Below are 19,755 nucleotides of genomic sequence, written 5' to 3'. Positions count from 1 at the left end.
CCCTATCATCTTGTACTGAAAACTTCACTTTTACAAAAAAAGAAAAAAAAAGAACCCATTCTCAGGGCTGCAGTTTTCCTTTCAAGTAGGAAATTCCCCTGTAAACTTTTCAATATTGCAGCTACTTCAATAAGCCAAATAAAAAGTAAGAAAATTCACTTCAAAGCAGCTTCTTCACTATAATTTGCCACTTTGCATCTTTTTGGTGGCTGATACTGTAGCTGCTGAAAAAACCTGACTTGGCTGTTGAAAATTATTTGAAAATATTACTCTATTGCTCCAAACACTAAGTAAGTGTATGAGCATACAAACCCCTGAAATAATCAAAGCTGCAAGATATTAGTTATTAAATTTTCTTAGTGTCTCCTGGTCTGTGCTAGAGATAAGAAAAAGGAGTGTATATTTAACCTGCCAACTATCACAAATAGCTGTGAAGTCACATTAGAACTGATTTATTTCTAGCAATTATCTCTGAAGAACGGCTCCAAGATTCTGACCTGTTGCAAAGATGGCACCACAGACCCATTTACTTGCAAATTGATAGGCCTTAAAAAAAATTAAGCAATAAATCCACTGCTAAACAAGATATTTCCCCATGAATTAAAAAACTGTGAATTGTCCATTTAAAGACCAACCTTAAACAGACTCTCTTATGATATCAATAAACTGCATGTCTCTTCTGTATTATGTAAATAGGATAGTAATATTGTTTGAATAAACTGAAAATTAGTTTGTCCTGCCTCCATGTCCAAGCTAACTGAAAAAGTTATTTTACCTATTCTTGTGAAAACAACTGGCTTGTTCTTTTGTAAATTTGGCCAAGCCTTGAAAAAACTAGTTGTGCAAAGCACACTGAGGAGGAAATGCCTTTAAAAACCAGGCAACTGCATAAAGAAAAAAAATTTAGTGACTATTGTACTTCAGGCAGTTCTTGCTGAGATTTCCAAAGCTGTCTCCTAAGCCTTGGGTTTATTTTCTCTGCTTTTGAAGGTACGAACTGTGAGGTGGAAATCGATGAGTGCTTGTCCCAGCCTTGCCTGAACGGGGGAACCTGCCACGACTCCCTGGGGAGCTTCTCCTGCTCGTGCGCGCAGGGCTTCCTCGGGGACCTCTGCGGCACCGACATCGACGAGTGCTCCAGCCAGCCCTGCCTGCACGGGGGACACTGCACGGATGGCACCAACGGGTAGGTGTGCCAGCCCCAGCAGGGATCAGGGACACTGCACAGACAGGGCCATGGGTAGGTGTGCCAGCCCTGGGTAGGGCTCAGGGACACTGCACGGATGGCACCAACGGGTAGGTGTGCCAGCCCTGACAGGGCTCAGGGACACTGCACAGACAGGGCCAATGGGTAGGTGTGCCAGCCCCAGCAGGGCTCAGGGACACTGCACGGATGGCACCAATGGGTAGGTGTGCCAGCCCCGGCAGGGCTCAGGGACACTGCACGGATGGCACCAATGGGTAGGTGTGCCAGCCCCAGCAGGGATCAGGGACACTGCACAGACAGGGCCAATGGGTAGGTGTGCCAGCCCCGGCAGGGCTCAGGGACACTGCACGGATGGCACCAATGGGTAGGTGTGCCAGCCCCGGCAGGGCTCAGGGACACTGCACGGATGGCACCAATGGGTAGGTGTGCCAACCCCAGCAGGGCTCAGGGACACTGCACGGATGGCACCAACAGGTAGGTGTGCCAGCCCCGGCAGGGCTCAGGGACACTGCATGGATGTCACCAACAGGTAGGTGTGCCAGCCCTGGGTAGGGCTCAGCCAAGTGCCCCTGGGATGCCTCTGCAGGTGGGAACACTATGGGAGCCTGCCTGGCCTGGCAGCTCATCTCTTTCCACATTCTAGATTTCACTCCTTGGTCCTGCACTAATTTCAGTTTCGATTTAAAAACGATCAAAGAATGCCAGTCCGGTGTCACCAACAGGACAACAAAACATTTATGGCAAAGACTGACCGAGAAGTGTATTTTTTGTACTTGTACTTTAAATATTTACAATACGCTGTTTTCCTGGCTGCTAGTACTGTCATTTAGATATAAATTCTATTTCTAATGCTTACCAAAATTTAGTTTGCAAGAAATATGTGAGACTGTATATAACTGAATTTGCCAACAGCAGCTGCCTACAATGACAGACAGGACTAGAAAAGAGGCAGAGAAAAACTGTAGTAACTGTAACCATAGTAATAAATATAATTAGGAAATGTGGCAGAAACTTTACAGGTATATAGTACAACACCTACTTGTTCCAAAAAACCTGCAGTCCATGGAAAAAAAAAAAAACAATAGTAATTTAAAAAAAAGAGGGAGAATACAAGGCAAAGTGAGATTCTCCCCTTACTGTTACTGGCCCCACACAGAGGTCCAAGCAGAGCTCTGGCATTCACTCATCAATACTGGATTTTCTGGCTCAGCATGAGCTTCCCAACCTGAACACACATATGTATATTAGCTCAGTCTGAAAGTTCCCCAGTGTACTCATGCAGGTGCTCTTGCCAGGATTTTTCCTTTATTGTGTATTTTCCAGTTTTTGTAAAGCAGATTTGAAGACTCTGGTGCCCCAAAAATCAGTCCAGAAGTCATGTCAGCAAAAGATGTGCTTGCCTTGAGTGAGGGGGTAAGAGATCATATTCTGGGAATGAGTTTTTGTGCAGTGTGGTGACATGGCACCAGCCTTGTGGAGCTTCTTTTCAGCAGCACTGAATGGCTCTGAGCAGGACAAAGCAATTTATTATTTCCCAGTGTAACTAAAGCATGACAGCAATGAGAGGGGGTCACCTTGGATCTGAATCGCTCAGACCTGTGTGGTAACCGGGAAGCCTTTTGAGGATACATGTGTGAGGTGAGCAACTGGGATGCTCATTCAGGCCAGACTTAATCCTGCTCATTTTTCTCCTGGCTTTTAAATCTGAGGTACATGCAAGACCAATTTTAATTGGCTTGCAATACTGCGGGATATCTGGAGAACAATTGGAGCTCTTTCTGTATTTGTTATGTGATGGTAAGGAATCGACAACAAAGCAATTCAAAACGGAAGGGTGTCCAGCAACTTCCTTTCTTTTGTGTATTTTTGGGGATAAATGAAGAATTGTGGTATTTAAGCAGGAGTTTTTCTTTTCTGACTAATCTACAGTACAGCTGAGGCCTTGGTGTCTGCCATCAGCTCTCACAGAAACATGTACAAGGCAATGGATTTTGCACAAAAAGCTGTAAATACAAACATCAAACCAAATTCTCTCACAAATTTCAGACTGACCTTCCAGTGATGTTTCATGAATGCAACAAAGTACAAGCTGATCTCTTAAAAAAACATTTTCACATAAGTAAACATTCTTATTTAAACTCAACAGTTTACAGACTTAGCTGGACTACAAAACCTAGTGTGCAAAGGCATAGAGGATATCCTGCATGATCCATGTCTCTTCTCCATAGGAAATATTCCCAGGAGTTCTAACATCCATAGGAGATTCCATAGGAAAGAATACCTACATGTACTGCTTTTTGCACACTGTGAGAACATCAAACATAAAGTCAAAAAAGATATGGTAGGTAGAGTATCTAAATTATCACTCTTACTATAAAAAGCCATCTGCCTGCTCAGCTGTAGCCTGCTGACAAGCAGGGCACCATCCAGAATCCCTGAACGTCAGCAGCAATGTCAAATGTCAAAAGATGCCCAAGAAAAAGGCACACAGGTGGGGCTGCACATTAAGCAGTGAGTTCTGGATATTCCTCCCTGCTCCACGACTCTGAACCAAAGGGAAAAGTAGCTGGGACACAGGGAGAAAAAAAAGCTTTCACCAAAGCTGAACAGCACCAAACTGAAGATGCATGGGAGAAATGTGTGAAAAACTCAGCAGAGGAAGGAGACTTCACGTTTGAGAACATACCTCAGAATGAAAATTACTTTTCTGATTCACATCTTCCTCATTACTTTTTATATCTGAAATTCAAATGCCACCTGGTCTAAGTCATCTCTGGTTTTGATTTAGGAATAATCCATACACCAGTAATAAACTGGCCAGCCAGAAGTTTCTGCTTATGCACACACTTAAACAGTGTAGTAAAAAGTTTACACTTTTTGGTCTGTTAGACTGCAGGAGCCAGTTGTTCTCTGATGTTGCTTTATGTTCAACAATTTCACTTTCTCTTCATATGTTTACTCCAAGTCTAAGACTTGGCTATTAAGCACAGAAATTATCAAATAAGCATACTTAGCATCTTAGGGCATCTTGCTCAGCAAGATGCCCTAAGAATGCGATTGTACAATAATGATGTATCACTTTAATGTAAAAGAAAATAGAAGAAGAAATTTTTGTTTCCTATATTTTTTTTAGGTCAAGATCATACAAACCTGCACAGTTAACTTGTATCTTGGAAAAGCCTGCATCTTCCTATGTCATGTATGGGTTAACTTTATACTTGATGACCAAAGAACAGGAATTATGCTTTTTATGCTTTTTATAGTACTCAGCTCTCCTGAAAAAAAAAAAAGCAAACAAAACTTCCCAGACATTACTGACATCTGCACGTTGCTAATTTCTATATGTACACTAGTTTGTTTACTTATGATTGTAGTCACACTGCTGTCAAAAGGGAACTGCATTACTGTTGTTATTGTGCTAAGCAAGCAATTGACATTTTTGTTCTAACCGAACAATAAAAGGCTAGTTTGCAGGGAAAAAAACAAATCATTTAGTCAAGGAAAAGAAAAATCCCTTATTTTTCCGCCAATGCAATTTCTACCAGTCCAAGAAGAATTAAAAAGAAGAATCAATAATTCTTAGGGTTGTGTCAAAACCAACTCACAAGCAGCTCTTTTTCCTTAGACAAAACCACACACTTCAGGGAAAAGCTCATTGTTGGTTCCCAATTGCTGCGGTTTCTCCTAAAGCACCAGATGGTGGTCTCAAGCTGGACTCAACCCTGTAAGCTGCGAGCCAAGGCTACACAAGAAGCCTGTGCATGTTTGGGAACAAAGCCCAGATCTCTTGACTTCCAGCCTGAGTGAACATTGCATTCTGTGTTGCAGGTACAGCTGCAACTGCACCGGGACTGGATTTATGGGCTCACACTGCGAGACCCTCACTCCCTTGTGTTGGTCACAGCCATGCTACAACAACGCCACCTGTGAGGACCATGCTGACAATTACACATGCCACTGTTGGCCAGGTAAGCTCCAAGTTCTCCTATGCATGTTCCTTGAGTAGTAATAGAGACTCTTCCCCCCCCACCCCCTGATATAATAAAAGGTTGAAGCTCTGTAACCAGCAGTCCTCTATGGCCTTGTGTTTACATGGGCTTCACTCACCATAAGGCAGAGCCCTTTGGGTAAGTTGCTTGCTTTTCCAGCTGAGAATTGCTCCTCCTGTACAACAGAAGTGGGCAAAACAAAAGGCACTGGCATTACAGTGCCAAGACAGGAGATAAGTCAAAGCTGGGAGCCACCTCCCAGTTACTTAATCCTTCAAACCATGTGATACATGCATCACAGCTGCAGCTGATGATGGTTTTAGTCTTCATTAACCCAACCTTTAAACCAGTCTAAAGATCCTGTCTGGCAGTGAAACCCACAGGCTGGGTTCTCTACCAGCTGTTTGCAAACAGGCCCCACACCCTGGTGGGGACACAGACCCTACACTCTTGAGAGACCACACGACTCTATCAGCACACAAACTAAACTACAGGAAAAAGCCTCTCTAAGGAGTTTATATCTGAGGAAGTTTATGAGCTTACTGAGGAAGCAGGAGCACAGACAGCACTGTGAGCCCTAAATGCCTCAGTGTTGTTGCACTACACAAGTCTTGGCGCAACAGATAAAGAAAAATTAGGCAGAACCCTTCGCATTTTCCAGAATTCAGGGATCACTGTAGCACTTAAACCTCCAGATGAAACACTTTACAAACACCGAATTATTTATACTCTCTGCCTCCCTCCACCTTCCCACAACCTGAGAGCGTATTACACCACAATGCAGTGCCTTACTACCCACAGAAATCTCCACCTTACTGCCTGAAAAAGACCCAAACGAATCCTTTGTGGCACAGCTCAGCTCACTGATGTGGAGTAGCCACAGCAATGTCCTCCTGCAAGGCCTGGCAGGGAGCTGCGAGCAAACACTCGCAGCTTCAGGGAGCTGAGGCAAACTGAAGCCGTGTGCAGCTGCTGTTCACAGCGTATATTCTGGGTCTGGAAGAGAACAGCAGCACACGGAATGACAGAACCGTAGAACAGTTTGGGTTGTAAGGGACCTTAAAGAGCATCTAGCCTTCCTGCTCCTTAAAGGCACCGACAAGAAATATGGAGAGGGAATGTGGTGACACGACCAGGAGAAACGGCTCCAAACTGAGAGAAGGCTTAAATTAGATATTAGGAAAAAATTCTTTAATGTGAGGGTGGCGAGGCCCTGGCACAGGGTGCCCAGAGAAGCTGTGGCCGCCCCACCGCTGGCAGTGTTTAAGGCCAGGCTGGAGGGAGCTCCGAGCACGCTGCCCTAGCGGGATGGGGGGCTGGAGCCCAGTGTCCCACCCTGACCTTGTGGCGGTGTCTCCGCAGGCTACGCGGGCTCCCGCTGCGAGGAGGACATCGCCGAGTGCCGCAGCAGCCCCTGCCTCTCCGGCGGCGACTGCGTGGAGCGCTCCTGGGCCGGCCTCTACGGGCTCGTCCCGGGGCTGCCGCCGCCCTTCCGCTACGACCGCGCCGAGGGCTACATCTGCCGCTGCCCGCCGGGCTTCGCCGGTAAGGGCCGGGGCCGGGGCCTGCCGGGCAGGGCCGAGCGCGGCAAAACAACCAACACTGGTGTACACGGCTCTGTCCTTACCGGGCAAACAGAGTCAAATGTACAGCTAGCCGTGATCCTGACAGAGATGCGTCCAGACCTGCCTTTATTCCGCCGCACCAGCACTGTTTAGCACAGCCGCAAACCGCTCGGGTTTGGATTGGGTACTTCTGGGGCTGCAGTGCTGTTCTAACTCCACCCGCCTGTTCCTTCTGAAGGAAAATAATAATTAATAGCTATATTAATTTATCCACCCTTCAGTTTCTCATTCCTTTCATCTCCCGAGAAGCTTACAAACTTCATGTCAGGTGAAATGTATGACTGCCGTCTCCAACATAACAAGCACAAAAGCTTAGAGAGACCACGGCTTTCCCTCTGAATCCTCTACTTATTTTCTTCAAAGTGGCATCGAGACTTGTTTGTGTTCCAGCCCTTCCCCGTAACTGTCCTTCCCTGTGCTGTCACTAAGTGTTGCTGTTGTTCTTTTGTTCTGCTAAGAGACCGTAGTCTGAGGCTCTGCCCAGGCTTTGCGCGTCTCCCAGCTGGCCCAAGCACCCTCACCTCTTCTCCTGCCGCTGCTTTCTCTTCACCTCCTGTCAGGGATGCCCAGACCCCAAGCTTCTTTTCCTTCTGTCTTGTCCTAATGTGGAAACTTCTAAGTCCTGTGGGAGAAACAGAAGGGTGCGTTTTGTTGATTAGCCATCCTTTGTCCTCTCATTTCCTTGTTAATTGCCTTCGCCTGGCTTGTTTGCCCGATTTGGGTAATGATTCTATGGGTTTTGTTCATGTGGAGGACTTACTCCCAGTCTGAAACTCATAACTGGTCTGAAAAAAAGTGTTTCAGAATGTTTGTAAATATATCAATCTTGAATCAATTTTTGAATCTCATCATTCACAATGCAGAACTCTCCAAAGAATGAGGGAGAGGAAGTGTTGGAGATCCTGAAATTTCTACTGACTCAGTATGCAAATTAAATTACATTTTTAGAAACCATAAGTAAGTTTAGTTACATACTTACCTGTGGGATGCTATCTATATAGCTTTCATGAGAAAAAGAACCCCAAAATAGTTATTCTTACTAAACAGTTTGCCCTCACTTTGGCAGGAAGGCCATAATCTTTAACAGGATACTTTTTAGCAGTAGCACTGCACATTTCTCTCTGGTCTTTTTTCTTCTCCCATGTTGCCTGAAAATAAAAAGTGCTCAAAAAGAGCCTCAGCCCCCTTGGATGTCAGAAGCTTCAGCACAAAAAGCCTTTAGGCAGGACTGGAAGTGTTCACCTCTGATCTGCACAAGCAATTTCTCCAATTATAGCCAAATTATGAATAAACCCCTAGTTTTAAATTAGAATTAAAGAAGATGTAAGATTAGGGTTGGTAGCAGTAGTGTGATTCAAGGTAGCAGGTGAGTCCTTGATCAGGACTATTTACTGTATGGTGCTTATCTAATGCAGATGAACTAACAGCCACCTGGAAAAAAGGTCAGATCCTTTCATCTGGATATCAGTATATTTCACCGATACCCCAAATCCTACATTTCTGCAGCTGTAACTCAGGAGTTTTTCCAGCCTTAACACCCCAATTGGTGTATGTGCTTCAGATATAACCCCTCAGATTCATGTTGCAACAGGACAGAGATCTTATTTAATAAACCACATTCATTTTATTATGCCTCTATCCTCAGTAAAGCACTCATAATAACATTATGATCATACTTCACCAAAGCAGGCTATATGCAATAATAATAATCCACATACCCTGCATTGCAAGGGCCTGATCCAAAAGCCATTGAAATCAGTGGAAAGATCTAATCAAACAGGATTGCTGTCAATATGTAACAAGCATCTTTGAACTTACTGAATAAGATTACAAACAAATTAGTGTAATTGAACTGAAAAACTGACAATATCCACCTTCTGGACTACAGTTTTAAATCTAAGGGCAGGAGATAATGGAACTTAAACACATGTCTATGTCAGGAAAAAGGTTTTCCTTCACAAACTGGGAGAAAGGAATAAATATTACTTGGCAGTATCTTGTTACAGATAGTGATTTTTCAGATGACTTGAAAAATAGTAGTCCTACTGAAAGTCTTAAAAGGATCAAATCTGCAACCAAAATTATTTAGACAATTTGATTCTTAAAAATAAATATATAAATCCCAGTCTGGAGACTTTATTCCAGCTAGAAACTCTTTGAGGACATTAGATATTCCTTATCCAGATGTAAGATAGAAAATTTTAGCACAGGTTCTACAAAGGGTTAAACCTCTCCCCCACTCCCTTTTAAATCAGTGTTTGTGGATACTCAGATTTCAAGAGGTCTCAGTACTTCTGCAGTAGCAAGCCCTAGCTTTTTTTATATTACCTTGGCATGCTGGCCCCCTAGCACAACAGTACTTTTAATAAATTGGGCTTTCATTTAAAGGTCTTGTGATTTGTTGCTGCGAGGTAAAGGCAGTAGTTCCCCTAGAACTGTGTCCTTTCATACTGTGGATATATTGTATTGCTCCAGCACTGCACCTTTGTTAAAAAGGCTGTTATTTGAAAGGTTAAACTTTCACTCTGCTCATGAAAACCTGTGAGAAAGGAGAAAGGCAGAGCTATGGATTGGGTAGTGACTCATTTCACCAGGTTGTAATAAACTTAACACCATGTCAAAATTAGAGAGCTCTTGAACTTGCAAGGTCTACCAAGTGATACATTCCAGAGTGGAGCAGAGCCCAAGGAGCAGGGGGTGTGCCAGGAGGGCAGGTCCTGCTCCTGTGCCTAAAAATCCGTGCTGCCCACGGTGCCCAGGCTGGGGGACAGTGCTGGGAGCAGGGATGAAGTCCATGCATTTTCCTTCAGCTCAGTGAGGATGAGAGCAGCAGAGCCCTCTCCCCTGGCTGCAGGCAGGGTGCCTGCTGTCACACACGAGTGCTGGCTGCTGAGGGCCTGGCCACTGCTGCTGTCTTGTTCTCTGCTGCGTGCCAGCTGTGCCACCAGCACTGCTGCTTGCTTTGGCATCAGGAATTCCTAAATGGTTTTTGGCCTTTTCGTTTATCTTGTTTTCTGTTTTTCCCTTTTAAATTTCCTTGGCCCTTTTCCCAGCCTGTTGGACTACTGCAAAAGAAAATGATATGATCAGACTGGTGTCGTATGCATATTGAATTCCTGCCATATGCATGGGGGAAAGAAACTGTCTTCCAGAGCCAGAAGATGAGGCAGATAAATGGCCAGTATGGGAGAATGCTGAACACTCAGCTAAGTAAAGAAAACCTCAGGCCAGACACTGAACTGGGAACGTCATGGGACCGGTACTTAGAAACTGAATTTTCTGGGCTCTCATTCTGCACTTAAGGTAGGGTGACAGAACCACAGAGCACACAGAGCTTCCAGCTCCCTGCATGTCTGTAGGTGCTGCTGTGGGCAGAGCACCACCAGACAGCAGGGCAGACTGAGCCAGCCATCCTCCTCTCCCCTGGCCTCTGACAGTGTGGGACAGACATAAACATTATTTACACCTATAAATAGTGGGTAGGACTGTAGGCATATTACCACTAACTTGGGATGCATAGAATACATACATATATTTTTATAACTATAAAAATAGTTATTCATCATTACTTTTTAAACCTTAACCATCAGCACAATAATCACACAGCTGCCATTCTCAGCTACATAAAGCAAATGACTTACAAATTTAAATCAAGCAGATGAATAATAAAGATCTCATCTCCAAAATCCAAATTTTACATTTTCATTTATTTCATTATCTGTCCTTCAGCTGTTCACACCTTGGTAGTCAATCATTCCTCCATTATACCCAGTTAATTCATTTTATGTCATGGCCTGTCATCACAGTTTAAAAGGTTCTTTTCTCTTGATTCTGAGACTTTTGAATAAGACAAAGTTGATCAAGGAAAGAATGAGGATAAAAATGGGGAAAATATAGAGAGAAAAAGCAATTTTCAAGTTAAGAAGCTTTCAAGAGCACCACTCCTCTTTTCAGTGGGACTCAGGCTTCTCCCAGAAGCAAGACAGGCACTCAGAATTAACAGGTCCAGAGGTACTGTTGGCAAATTATTATTCCCATACAAGCAACGTTTCAAGAAAGAAAATGTCTATACCTTGAAATACCCATCAAAACTAGCTGGTTTACGGAAAAATTTCAAGTACATTTGTGCATACTACACACATGAATTGCTGAAAAAATAGAATTAGGTCTTGAGATCTCTCTCTCTGGACTTCTTACCACTGTGGAACCACAAAGTGGCTGTAATTGGCATGCAAACGCATTTCTTCACTGCCCAGACTGCAATGACAGTCAGGATAGGATCCCTTTTTCACTGTTGGGATGCTGAGCAATGTTCCCTTACAAAACCAGCTCGCTGGTGTCTGGCAGATGTGCAGCACAACATGAAAAACGTGGCTGCTCCCTGAGCCTGGCAGCTGCTGCTTTCCTGGACAGATTCCTACAGCAATGCCCCATCTCTGTCCCAGCCCCTGTGATCTCCACGTGTCCCTGGGTGCAAAAGCACAGGGGGAAGGAGGAGGAGCAGCTCCTGTCCGTGCGCCCAGCCAGTCTCCAGCAGCTCCAGCACTCCATGGGCACGGGCTGGACCAACACAGGATGCCCTCAGGGCCTGGCAGGCACCTACTGCCTGTAAAAACCCTACACCAAACAGACAATTAGCACTTTAAAGTGCTTTGCCAACTCTGCTAAAATCTCTGATCTTGAAAGAGCAGTTGGAAAAGCTTTTAATGATTCTAAGTAATAACACTATTTAACATTTCTTCAGTTAGTAGCATCCTGGTAAGGAGATGTTCACATTGTCATCAGAATTGATTCCTTCTCAGTTGGCTCCTCCTCTATTTCTGCCACAGAGTTCTTCCTTCTCTCCTTTTTTCCTAATTTTTGGAAATGATCTGAATATTCTCTTAGAAAGACAAAGTGTGTCCTTAACCCCTGGTCTGTGGTCTATTCCAGGGGGCAGCAAATGCTTTCAGGCCCCAAGAATGAGGCATGCTCCCTGGCTTCTTGCTTGTCTCTTCATTCACAATCAAACTGCTTTCTTTGCGGTAAGCACTAATGATTTGTCACATGCTTGGCTCCCAGACCAAGCACATTTTTAGTAATCGTAGTGTGACTACTCTTTCTTGATAATTCTCCAGAAGGAAAGCCAAGGCTGAGCTCACAATTCACACCCTCTGTAAGGTAGTAGCCATGCAAGGGCAGCAATACCTCAGAACATTGTGGGCAGCACTGAAATTGGGTTGTAGCTGGAAGAATTTATGAATCTGTCATTCCTTTATCAGTTACCATTACAGAACTAGTGGGACATTTCAATTTCATTTCTACTGCAGGTAGCATTCCTCTTGAACAATTTTAAGAAATACCATTTAGTAAAAGAAAGTGTAATTTTTACATTCTTTCACCATATAAATCACCACAGCAACTAAGACTGACTTGTGTTTTTCATGACAGCTCTTTCCTTAACAGCCCATATCTTGAGACACTTTATGAAAGCCTAATAGCTTTTTTTTTTTTAAGCAAAAATTAATCTTCTTATGACTTAACTTGCCCCCTGCATGGCAGCAGACTGTGAGAGCGACTGCTTGAAGGCATTGACTCTACCTGTAATGGTTACCTAGTGTTTACCACTGGTTAAAGAATCCTGATTTGGTGGAAGACACTTCAGGAAAGAGTAGCATATGTCCCTAAATGTTATCAGTAACACCTGAAAACATTTCTGTGGTTACAATATTCTGCAGCTTGGGTTTCACTCACTAGAATTGGAGTGTTTGGGTATTATCTGTACTTCAGAAAAATAGAATAAGGTCCAATAGGATCATAATGAATGACATTGCTTCAATGAATAGTGGAATCTCACAGCTTATGAAGGATGTGTTTGTACATCATCATCAGATCCACTTACCACAATTAATGTGCTCCAAGTAGAGACTGAAATAGTTTCAGATCCTAGAAACAAATAATGCACCTAGCATGGGCACTGATTATGCAGAGGTCTCCTTGTAGTGAAATTAAATTTGCCTTTTTTGAGAATTTCAGTTTGTCCCTGTTATTTCTGTTATACAGGGGAAATTTTTGACAGAAAAGTTTTTTTACTGGTAATGCCACTCTAGGTTAAAATTTAGTAAAAGCTGAATCATTATTAGGAAAGGAGCTCTCAAGCTTTTCATGGCAACTCTTTACAGAATTAGCTCCCAAACCTGGTTTGTAGCACTGGGACTGATATTTAGAGCCCTGATGTAGCTATGTATATTTTTTAATGAGAAATATGTATTACAATCTCCCTCCTTGTTGCAAGTTGCAACTCGGAATGCAAAGACATGTCAGCCATCACTTCTGCATTATTCAGCACCAAAGGAGTGCACAAAGGTCAGATGCTCTGGGTTTGGTTTTTTTTTTTCAGTTAGAAATATATGATATTCAAACATTAGGAAGCATCTACCATTATTATTTTCAGAACATGTATAGGGTTTTATGCTTTAAAATTTGACAGCTGACCCATCATTACTACGATCTATTTTCTCTAGTTGCACTGATATGTTAAGTTGTATAATGTAGTCCAGTGTGATTGACAGAGCCTGGAAGCAGTGGATATTTTGAATCTGGCACATCTCTCTGTGTTAAACAGTGTTCCACATAAACACTTTTTAGCATGAAAAGCTTTTTCCTTGAAGGGAAGGAGGAGGGGATGATGGCTTTTAATCCATAAGCTCCCAGATCTTATAGCACACAGACAATGTCCTTAGATTTAATGAATTCATGCGTCCATTACCTGGGAGAAAATGCTCAAAGAAAAAAAAATTTAAAATAAGGCAGTTGGATATTGTTTGGCATCAGGAATAATGTTTTTAAAGCATCTGTTATTTTCCTGACACTTGTTTTTGGTGGGTCATTCCATTGTATGATTGACTACTTGTTAAATCAAGTCTATCCAGTAAGAATTTTCCTCCTGGAGCCTTCTTCAAGCACTGCCTACTTACCTTTTTGATTTCTTTCTTAAATCTCTGGATAAACCTTTCCTAGCCTTTTTAATTGGCATAACTCATGTATTTAGAGCCTCTCTACAATCCAATTTTGCCACCTCTTGGCTGAGCTTCTAAACCTGCTCAGTTCTGTCTTTCTCTATTGAAGAATCTCTCTGGCCTTTTCATTTCTTTCTTTTTTTTTTCCCGAGCCCAACAGTGTTACATCTGATGGCACAGGCTACTGCTAATGAGAGTTGAATTTAAAGTGTGGTCTAAGTAATAACCATGCACAAACCCATGTGAAATCAAAGGTCCTGCACGCCCCAAACTGACAACAGAACTTTGCTCTTCTCCTTCAGAATTGGGTTGCCCATCTCAGGAGTTACTTTACAGCATATGCTTTCTAGCACTGCTTTCTTTGTGTAAGACTGCATTTTTCTGGTTCAGTTACAGGCAAATTGCAAAGTTAAACAGATGCACAACTTCTGCCCAAACAGAAAGGAACTTTCTTTAAATCTACACATCCAGCTTTCTCTGCTCTGGAGAAAATGCTTGGCAAGTAGACAGTAAAAAGAAGACTTGTGCTATAGGACTTAATATATTTTACTTTCTCAGTACTTTTACATTTATGGCATATTTAAGGTCAAATGTCAAGTGATAAACAAAATGACCTGATTTAATAGTTCAGTGTTTTGTTTAGCAGATGATTTCAAAACAAGCCTTAAGAATGTCACCATTGTGAACCCCATTAAAATCCAGTTTATTGGAAATGCACTAAATTATACAGCCAAATATTTAAGAGGCATTACTTCTCTTCCCCCACATAGCAGAGGAACTCATGAGTGGCATGGGAAAAGTTGGTAGAGTTCAGTCAGGAAAAAGCACATGGGCTGGGAGTTCTGAACCATGTGCATGTAGAATAAATGTGTTTTCACACATATGTGCTGATACACAAAGAAATACACACATGTGTAAACACATACGTAACAGCCAATTCAGGGCACTTTATTTCTCTGCTTATAGAAAGCCTTACTAGTTAAAAAGGTCCCCAACTTTCATTTTTTGCTATTTTGAAGGGCACAGTTTTCTGGCTGGATTTTTTTGAGGTGAGAATCAACGATTTGTCTTCATTCCTTCCTGCAAAATTTGCAGCATGCTGGCTAATAAGGAGAGTTGCTGTTGGTCTTGACTACTAAATAATTATTTTACATGCCTGGCCTCTGACAGTGGGAAATGCATGATCTTTGTATATGTTTGTTATGTTGACAATACTGACCTACACTGAGATTAATTTTACAGGCTGCTGTTAAACTGCTATAATATAAATATAAATGGTCTCATGCCCTTCATCACTTTGTTTACAAACTACAGTTTTTACAGAGCTTCTCATAACCTTGTGTTACCTTGCTAAAAAAGTATCAGCTGCTGGGAAAACATGCAATTTGTTTGGATTGGAATCAGGATTTTGGTACCAGCAGAGCTCTGAGAACCAGAGCTCTGTACCCCTTCTGTACCTGTGAGCCTGCAGAGGGAGCGAGAACTGCTGTCCATGTCCAGTGTCCATGAGACATTCCTGAGCTCTGCCTAGAGCTGCCTGTCCTTGCAGCCTGATCTGGGAGCTGCTGCTTCCCAAGGACTTTGTGATGAGCCCTGTTTGCTGGTCCAAGTTCTTAGTGGCAGTTTTCAGCTTCTGCACCACTCCGTTTGGTTAGCAGGATCTTCTGTGGGAAGCTCAGGGATATTGGTCTGCAGTCAGACATGCAGATTCCACCCAGGGCAGTAAAAGCTATGGAGAAAACAAGCACCATGGTTTTGAGTAAAAAAGAGTAATTTGATGATCCAAACAGGGCTATTCCTAGTTGAAATTTCACAGCACATTGTAGGCTTGGCTTTGACACAAGAACAACAAATTAAGCATTTTATTAATTATGCCAGTAGTCTTGCTCACAGACTATTGGGCTGAAGGGAGGTACCCACAAAGAATTTTGTACCCCTTCTTGACAAAAAAAAAAGTGTTTGACCCAGGAATTGTGCAAAATGTTCATGTTTTCCTCTTTGTACTTAAAATATCAGCAAAGGACTATTTCAGACCCTTACATAAGGTTCCCATAATGCCAATGGCAGGAATGACATCAGTTTTTAAAGCATAAAAGGCACCTCATCTAGGCTCAGAAATGTCAGTAGTAATTATAAACTTTGTTTTCAAGTATAATCAATTCTTTATTTATGGTGTGAAATGTTTTTTACCCTTTTGAACTTTCACCATTCTAAGCCAAGCAATATTGTTGGCATGTTCCTTTTAAAATAATTGCTTCTGGACTAAGAAATTGAATGTCGAGTTCCAAGTTGATGTAAATTAAATGGGTTGCATTAATAGTCTGGCCCGTGGTAGGAGTGAGTGTTTCGACTCTGGGTTTGACTTCAGGACATGACCTCTTGATCACACAGGTCAGCACAGATGGGAAATATTGAAGAGGTACCCCAGGTTGACATGGGGAAGAAAGTGTCTAGAGTTGATGGATCACAAACTGTCTGATCCATTAAACAGAAGCAATGTCAGGCTCCTCAGAGAATAAAGCTTAGTTGTCATAGGTCATTATGCTCTTCAAAAAAAGAGTTGGAAGGAAAATCACGATGATGGAAATCCTCAGGGCTGTCATGTACACATAATCTTCTAAACCTTCCTGGATTAACACTGCCAAGCCTGTGTACAGGGTAGTGGAGAAGGAACCCTAATATTAACTCTTAACTTCTACAGTACAATTATGTGTCAGATTTCCCACCTGTGGCTGTTAAAAAGAACTATTTTACAAGATACAGCATTTTGAAATTGAAAGCAGGACATCTATACAGCTGAGAGTCACACTTATGGGACCATGTCTTGAGAATTGTTCCATCCATGAGAGCAACCACATTCACAAGGTCAGGCAATACACAGCTCTTCAAAGGCAAGGAACAGGTGAATTGGGGTGAAGTTTATATATTATATTTTAATTGAAAGCTATCTCCTGCCTTTAAAACTGACTTTCCTTTCAACTTCTGAGCAACCCCAGCTCTCTCAGTCTCTCCTCCTGACAGATTTTCCAATTCCTCAACTCCTTCAGGGCCCTTGGCCAGACCTGCCCCAGCATCACTGCTCCTTTTTTGCACCTGGGGAGAGCAGAGCTGGGCTTGGCAGGGTCTCCCTGGTGCTGAGCAGAGGTGAAGAGTCACCTCCCTTGGCCTGGTGGCAGCACAATTCCCAACACAGACCAGGAATGTGTAGGTCCTCTCTGCTGCCAGGCCCACGTCTGCCTCATGCCCAGCTTGCTCAGAGCCTGGCAGAGCCACTTTCCTGCCAGCTGGCCCCAGCTGCTTCTGCTGGATGAGCTTTTTGTCCCCAGGTGCAGGACTTGGAGGGAGAATCCCTTAGCAGAATTTCATGTGCTTCCTGAAGATTACCTATCTCCACAGCACAAACTCTCAGGTGCATAAAAAACTCTTTCGAATTTTGTATACAAAAACATACATATATATATATATGTACACATATACATACAGTTCCCATTTTAATTGTTAATAAATAAAAATATTGCTTTAATGCTTTTGTTGGATTGGACTCAGGAGTTTTGCAGTTTGCTGGCAATTAATTAGCACTGATGAGTCCCAGGTCTAAGGTCTTCTCAAGGACATAAAGAATATGTTGGGATTTTGAGTAATAAAAATAAGCTGATAAAGTGAGCACTGAAACTAATTTTATGTGATATACTTCATAAAAGCTCTTACATTAATTGTTCCCTGTAGCATCTAGCTCTTAATTATACAGTGTTTGCTAATAAGAGGAACAGGTGATAAACCCCAGTATTTTTATGCCTTTTCATTGACACTGTTTGAAATAAACTCAGACGTGACTCAAGTAAGGTACAACCTACTTCTGTTTAGGGCCCTGGACTGATTTTTTCAGGTACAAGGAGAATTTCAAAGAGGTTAAGCTAGCCTTTTACTGATGACCTGGATGCTGGTCATCAGTAAAAATATTTGAATTAACTTAGAAAAGGACTTCTGTTGATTGTGTAAGGAGAACCAGATTAAGGAAAACACTTTCCTTCCCTGGCTGACAATGAACTTTGCACTTTCAATAAACAGTCTTGGAGAGAGGAAAAAAAACTGGTATAGACAGCTAATTTATGCTGATAATTAACTGCTAGAAGTAGATTTGGTGGATCTGATTCAGATTGCTCTCCCACTGCTGTAATTCTTCGAGTCTGGCTGTGCTAACCACATGACACTAATACAGAGAATTATAATGATCAATACAATTATGGCTTAGTCTCTGTCCTGTGGGCACTATTTTTGCTTAACAAAGAGGGTTCAGAATCTGTTATTAGACCTGTTTGTGAGGCCAGAACATCATGGTAAATCACTGCCTGTAGTACCAAATAAAACAATTTGAATGCTGTACTGTGGAAAAGTCTGCACAGCTACAGAATTGAACTGTAGAACATAAAGACATAGAAAAACTAGATTTAATCTAGCTAAATCTCATACCTCTAATATGCTCCAGGAAATCCCCCAGCAGGCAGCCAGGATTCCATGGCAAGCACACACAGTGCTAGCTGAGGTCCACGCTGTCCCGCTGCCATTGGGATTGAAATGTGACCAGGCTAAAATGAAGCTAGCTTGGGTCTCAGTCTTCCCAGCCTTGAGAGAGGGAAGCATGTGAAACCTAGGATGAACAAAGGCACCATTTAGATGAGTTTTCACACTAACACTGCAGGGAATGAGGGGAATGAACACTGCTGCTGAAGTGAAAAGAGGTACAGTCCTCTGCTCTTCCCACTGACATGGAGATCACAGCCCAAAATCTCAGGTCTTCTGCATCTACATCTGCTCTGGAGCAGGTGACAGCTTACCCAGGAAAGAAAACACACATAAAAAATAGTAAAGTGGACAATACAGCATTAAAAGCATGGAATTTTTTCTATATTCAAAGTGATAATAAATAATGTAAATATATATACTCTAGGAATAGAGAAATGTGATTATACCCAGCATAGCCATGCTCTTTATACAGTTATGCTGTGCACAGCTCAAAATACACACAGCATAAACATGTTATGTGCACTCATCCATTCATATTTTACATTTTTCTATTCTCATATCTCCATTATCAATTAAACTATATAGGGCCTATTAAAATTATGATTTTCTGGCCTTCTGGCTGTTTCAGTTTGTTTCAATAAGCACTGACAATGAAGTTATGTAAACACAGTCACTTTTGCATGTTGTGGAGATTCACGTTAGTTATAACAAAATGAGAAAATCCTGCAAATGACTGAAATTTTCCAGAGTGCCATTTCCAGGGCAGAAGCCTTTTCACACTAGACAGCACAGTGGCTGTGCTTGCCTAACTCAGTTAAAACAAATAGGAAACAGCCAGCAAGAGACAAGGTAGAAAATCCCTTTTAGGGGAGACAAGACACTGAGTACATTTCTCAATGGGTGTGTTCATCAACAGCCAGCACTCTTTTAAAGCCCTGAAGTGTTTGTAGGACAGAAAATTAATTTGTTTCCTAATTCCAAAGTGAATCATAAGCTCCAAACAGATTTTCAAGTCAATGAAACATGACCTTGTATGATCTAATTAAACAACTCAAAGGTATTGGTTGTTTTAAGATCCCTCTGGATATACTTCAGTTCAAATGCACACGCATCATCTCAATGTACAAGCTCATAAATCTACAGAAAATGCAAATCAGATCATTAATGCTTTGAATTTGACAGTCTTGCCACTGTTTTCTAAAAGGTAATACATGAAAAATTCCTGAATTACATATACTCTTTTTTCCAACTTACAGAGCACACCATACTGGAAAGCAGAACACCAAATATCTTTCTTTGGCTTCTAAATATCTGGTCCAGAATCAGGTATAAAATAACAAATTCTCTGAAACCTGCTATTACAGTTTCTTCCCTGGATGATGTCCTGACCCTTTGAGTGGATCACTGGACCA

The 19,755-nt window shown here is 42.2% G+C and overlaps 1 protein-coding gene across 1 annotated transcript in view; it reads left to right on the top strand.

Annotated features, from left to right (window-relative positions):
* CRB1 (crumbs cell polarity complex component 1) overlaps window positions 1-19,755 on the top strand; it is a gene marked incomplete at both ends in the record, with an annotated part of 95,157 nt that overhangs the window by 32,096 nt on the left and 43,306 nt on the right. The window contains 3 exons of the mRNA XM_084211643.1: window positions 991-1,186; window positions 5,036-5,175; window positions 6,559-6,741. Of these exons, the coding sequence (XP_084067769.1) occupies window positions 991-1,186; window positions 5,036-5,175; window positions 6,559-6,741 (519 nt within the window). The remainder of the gene's footprint in view (window positions 1-990; window positions 1,187-5,035; window positions 5,176-6,558; window positions 6,742-19,755) is intronic.

Source organism: Fringilla coelebs, assembly GCF_963513975.1.
Source record: "Fringilla coelebs genome assembly, chromosome: 9".
NCBI classification, from domain to species: Eukaryota; Metazoa; Chordata; class Aves; order Passeriformes; family Fringillidae; genus Fringilla; species Fringilla coelebs.
The sequence above is the reverse complement of the archived record's forward strand: the minus strand, read 5'-3'. Positions and strand labels throughout refer to the sequence as shown.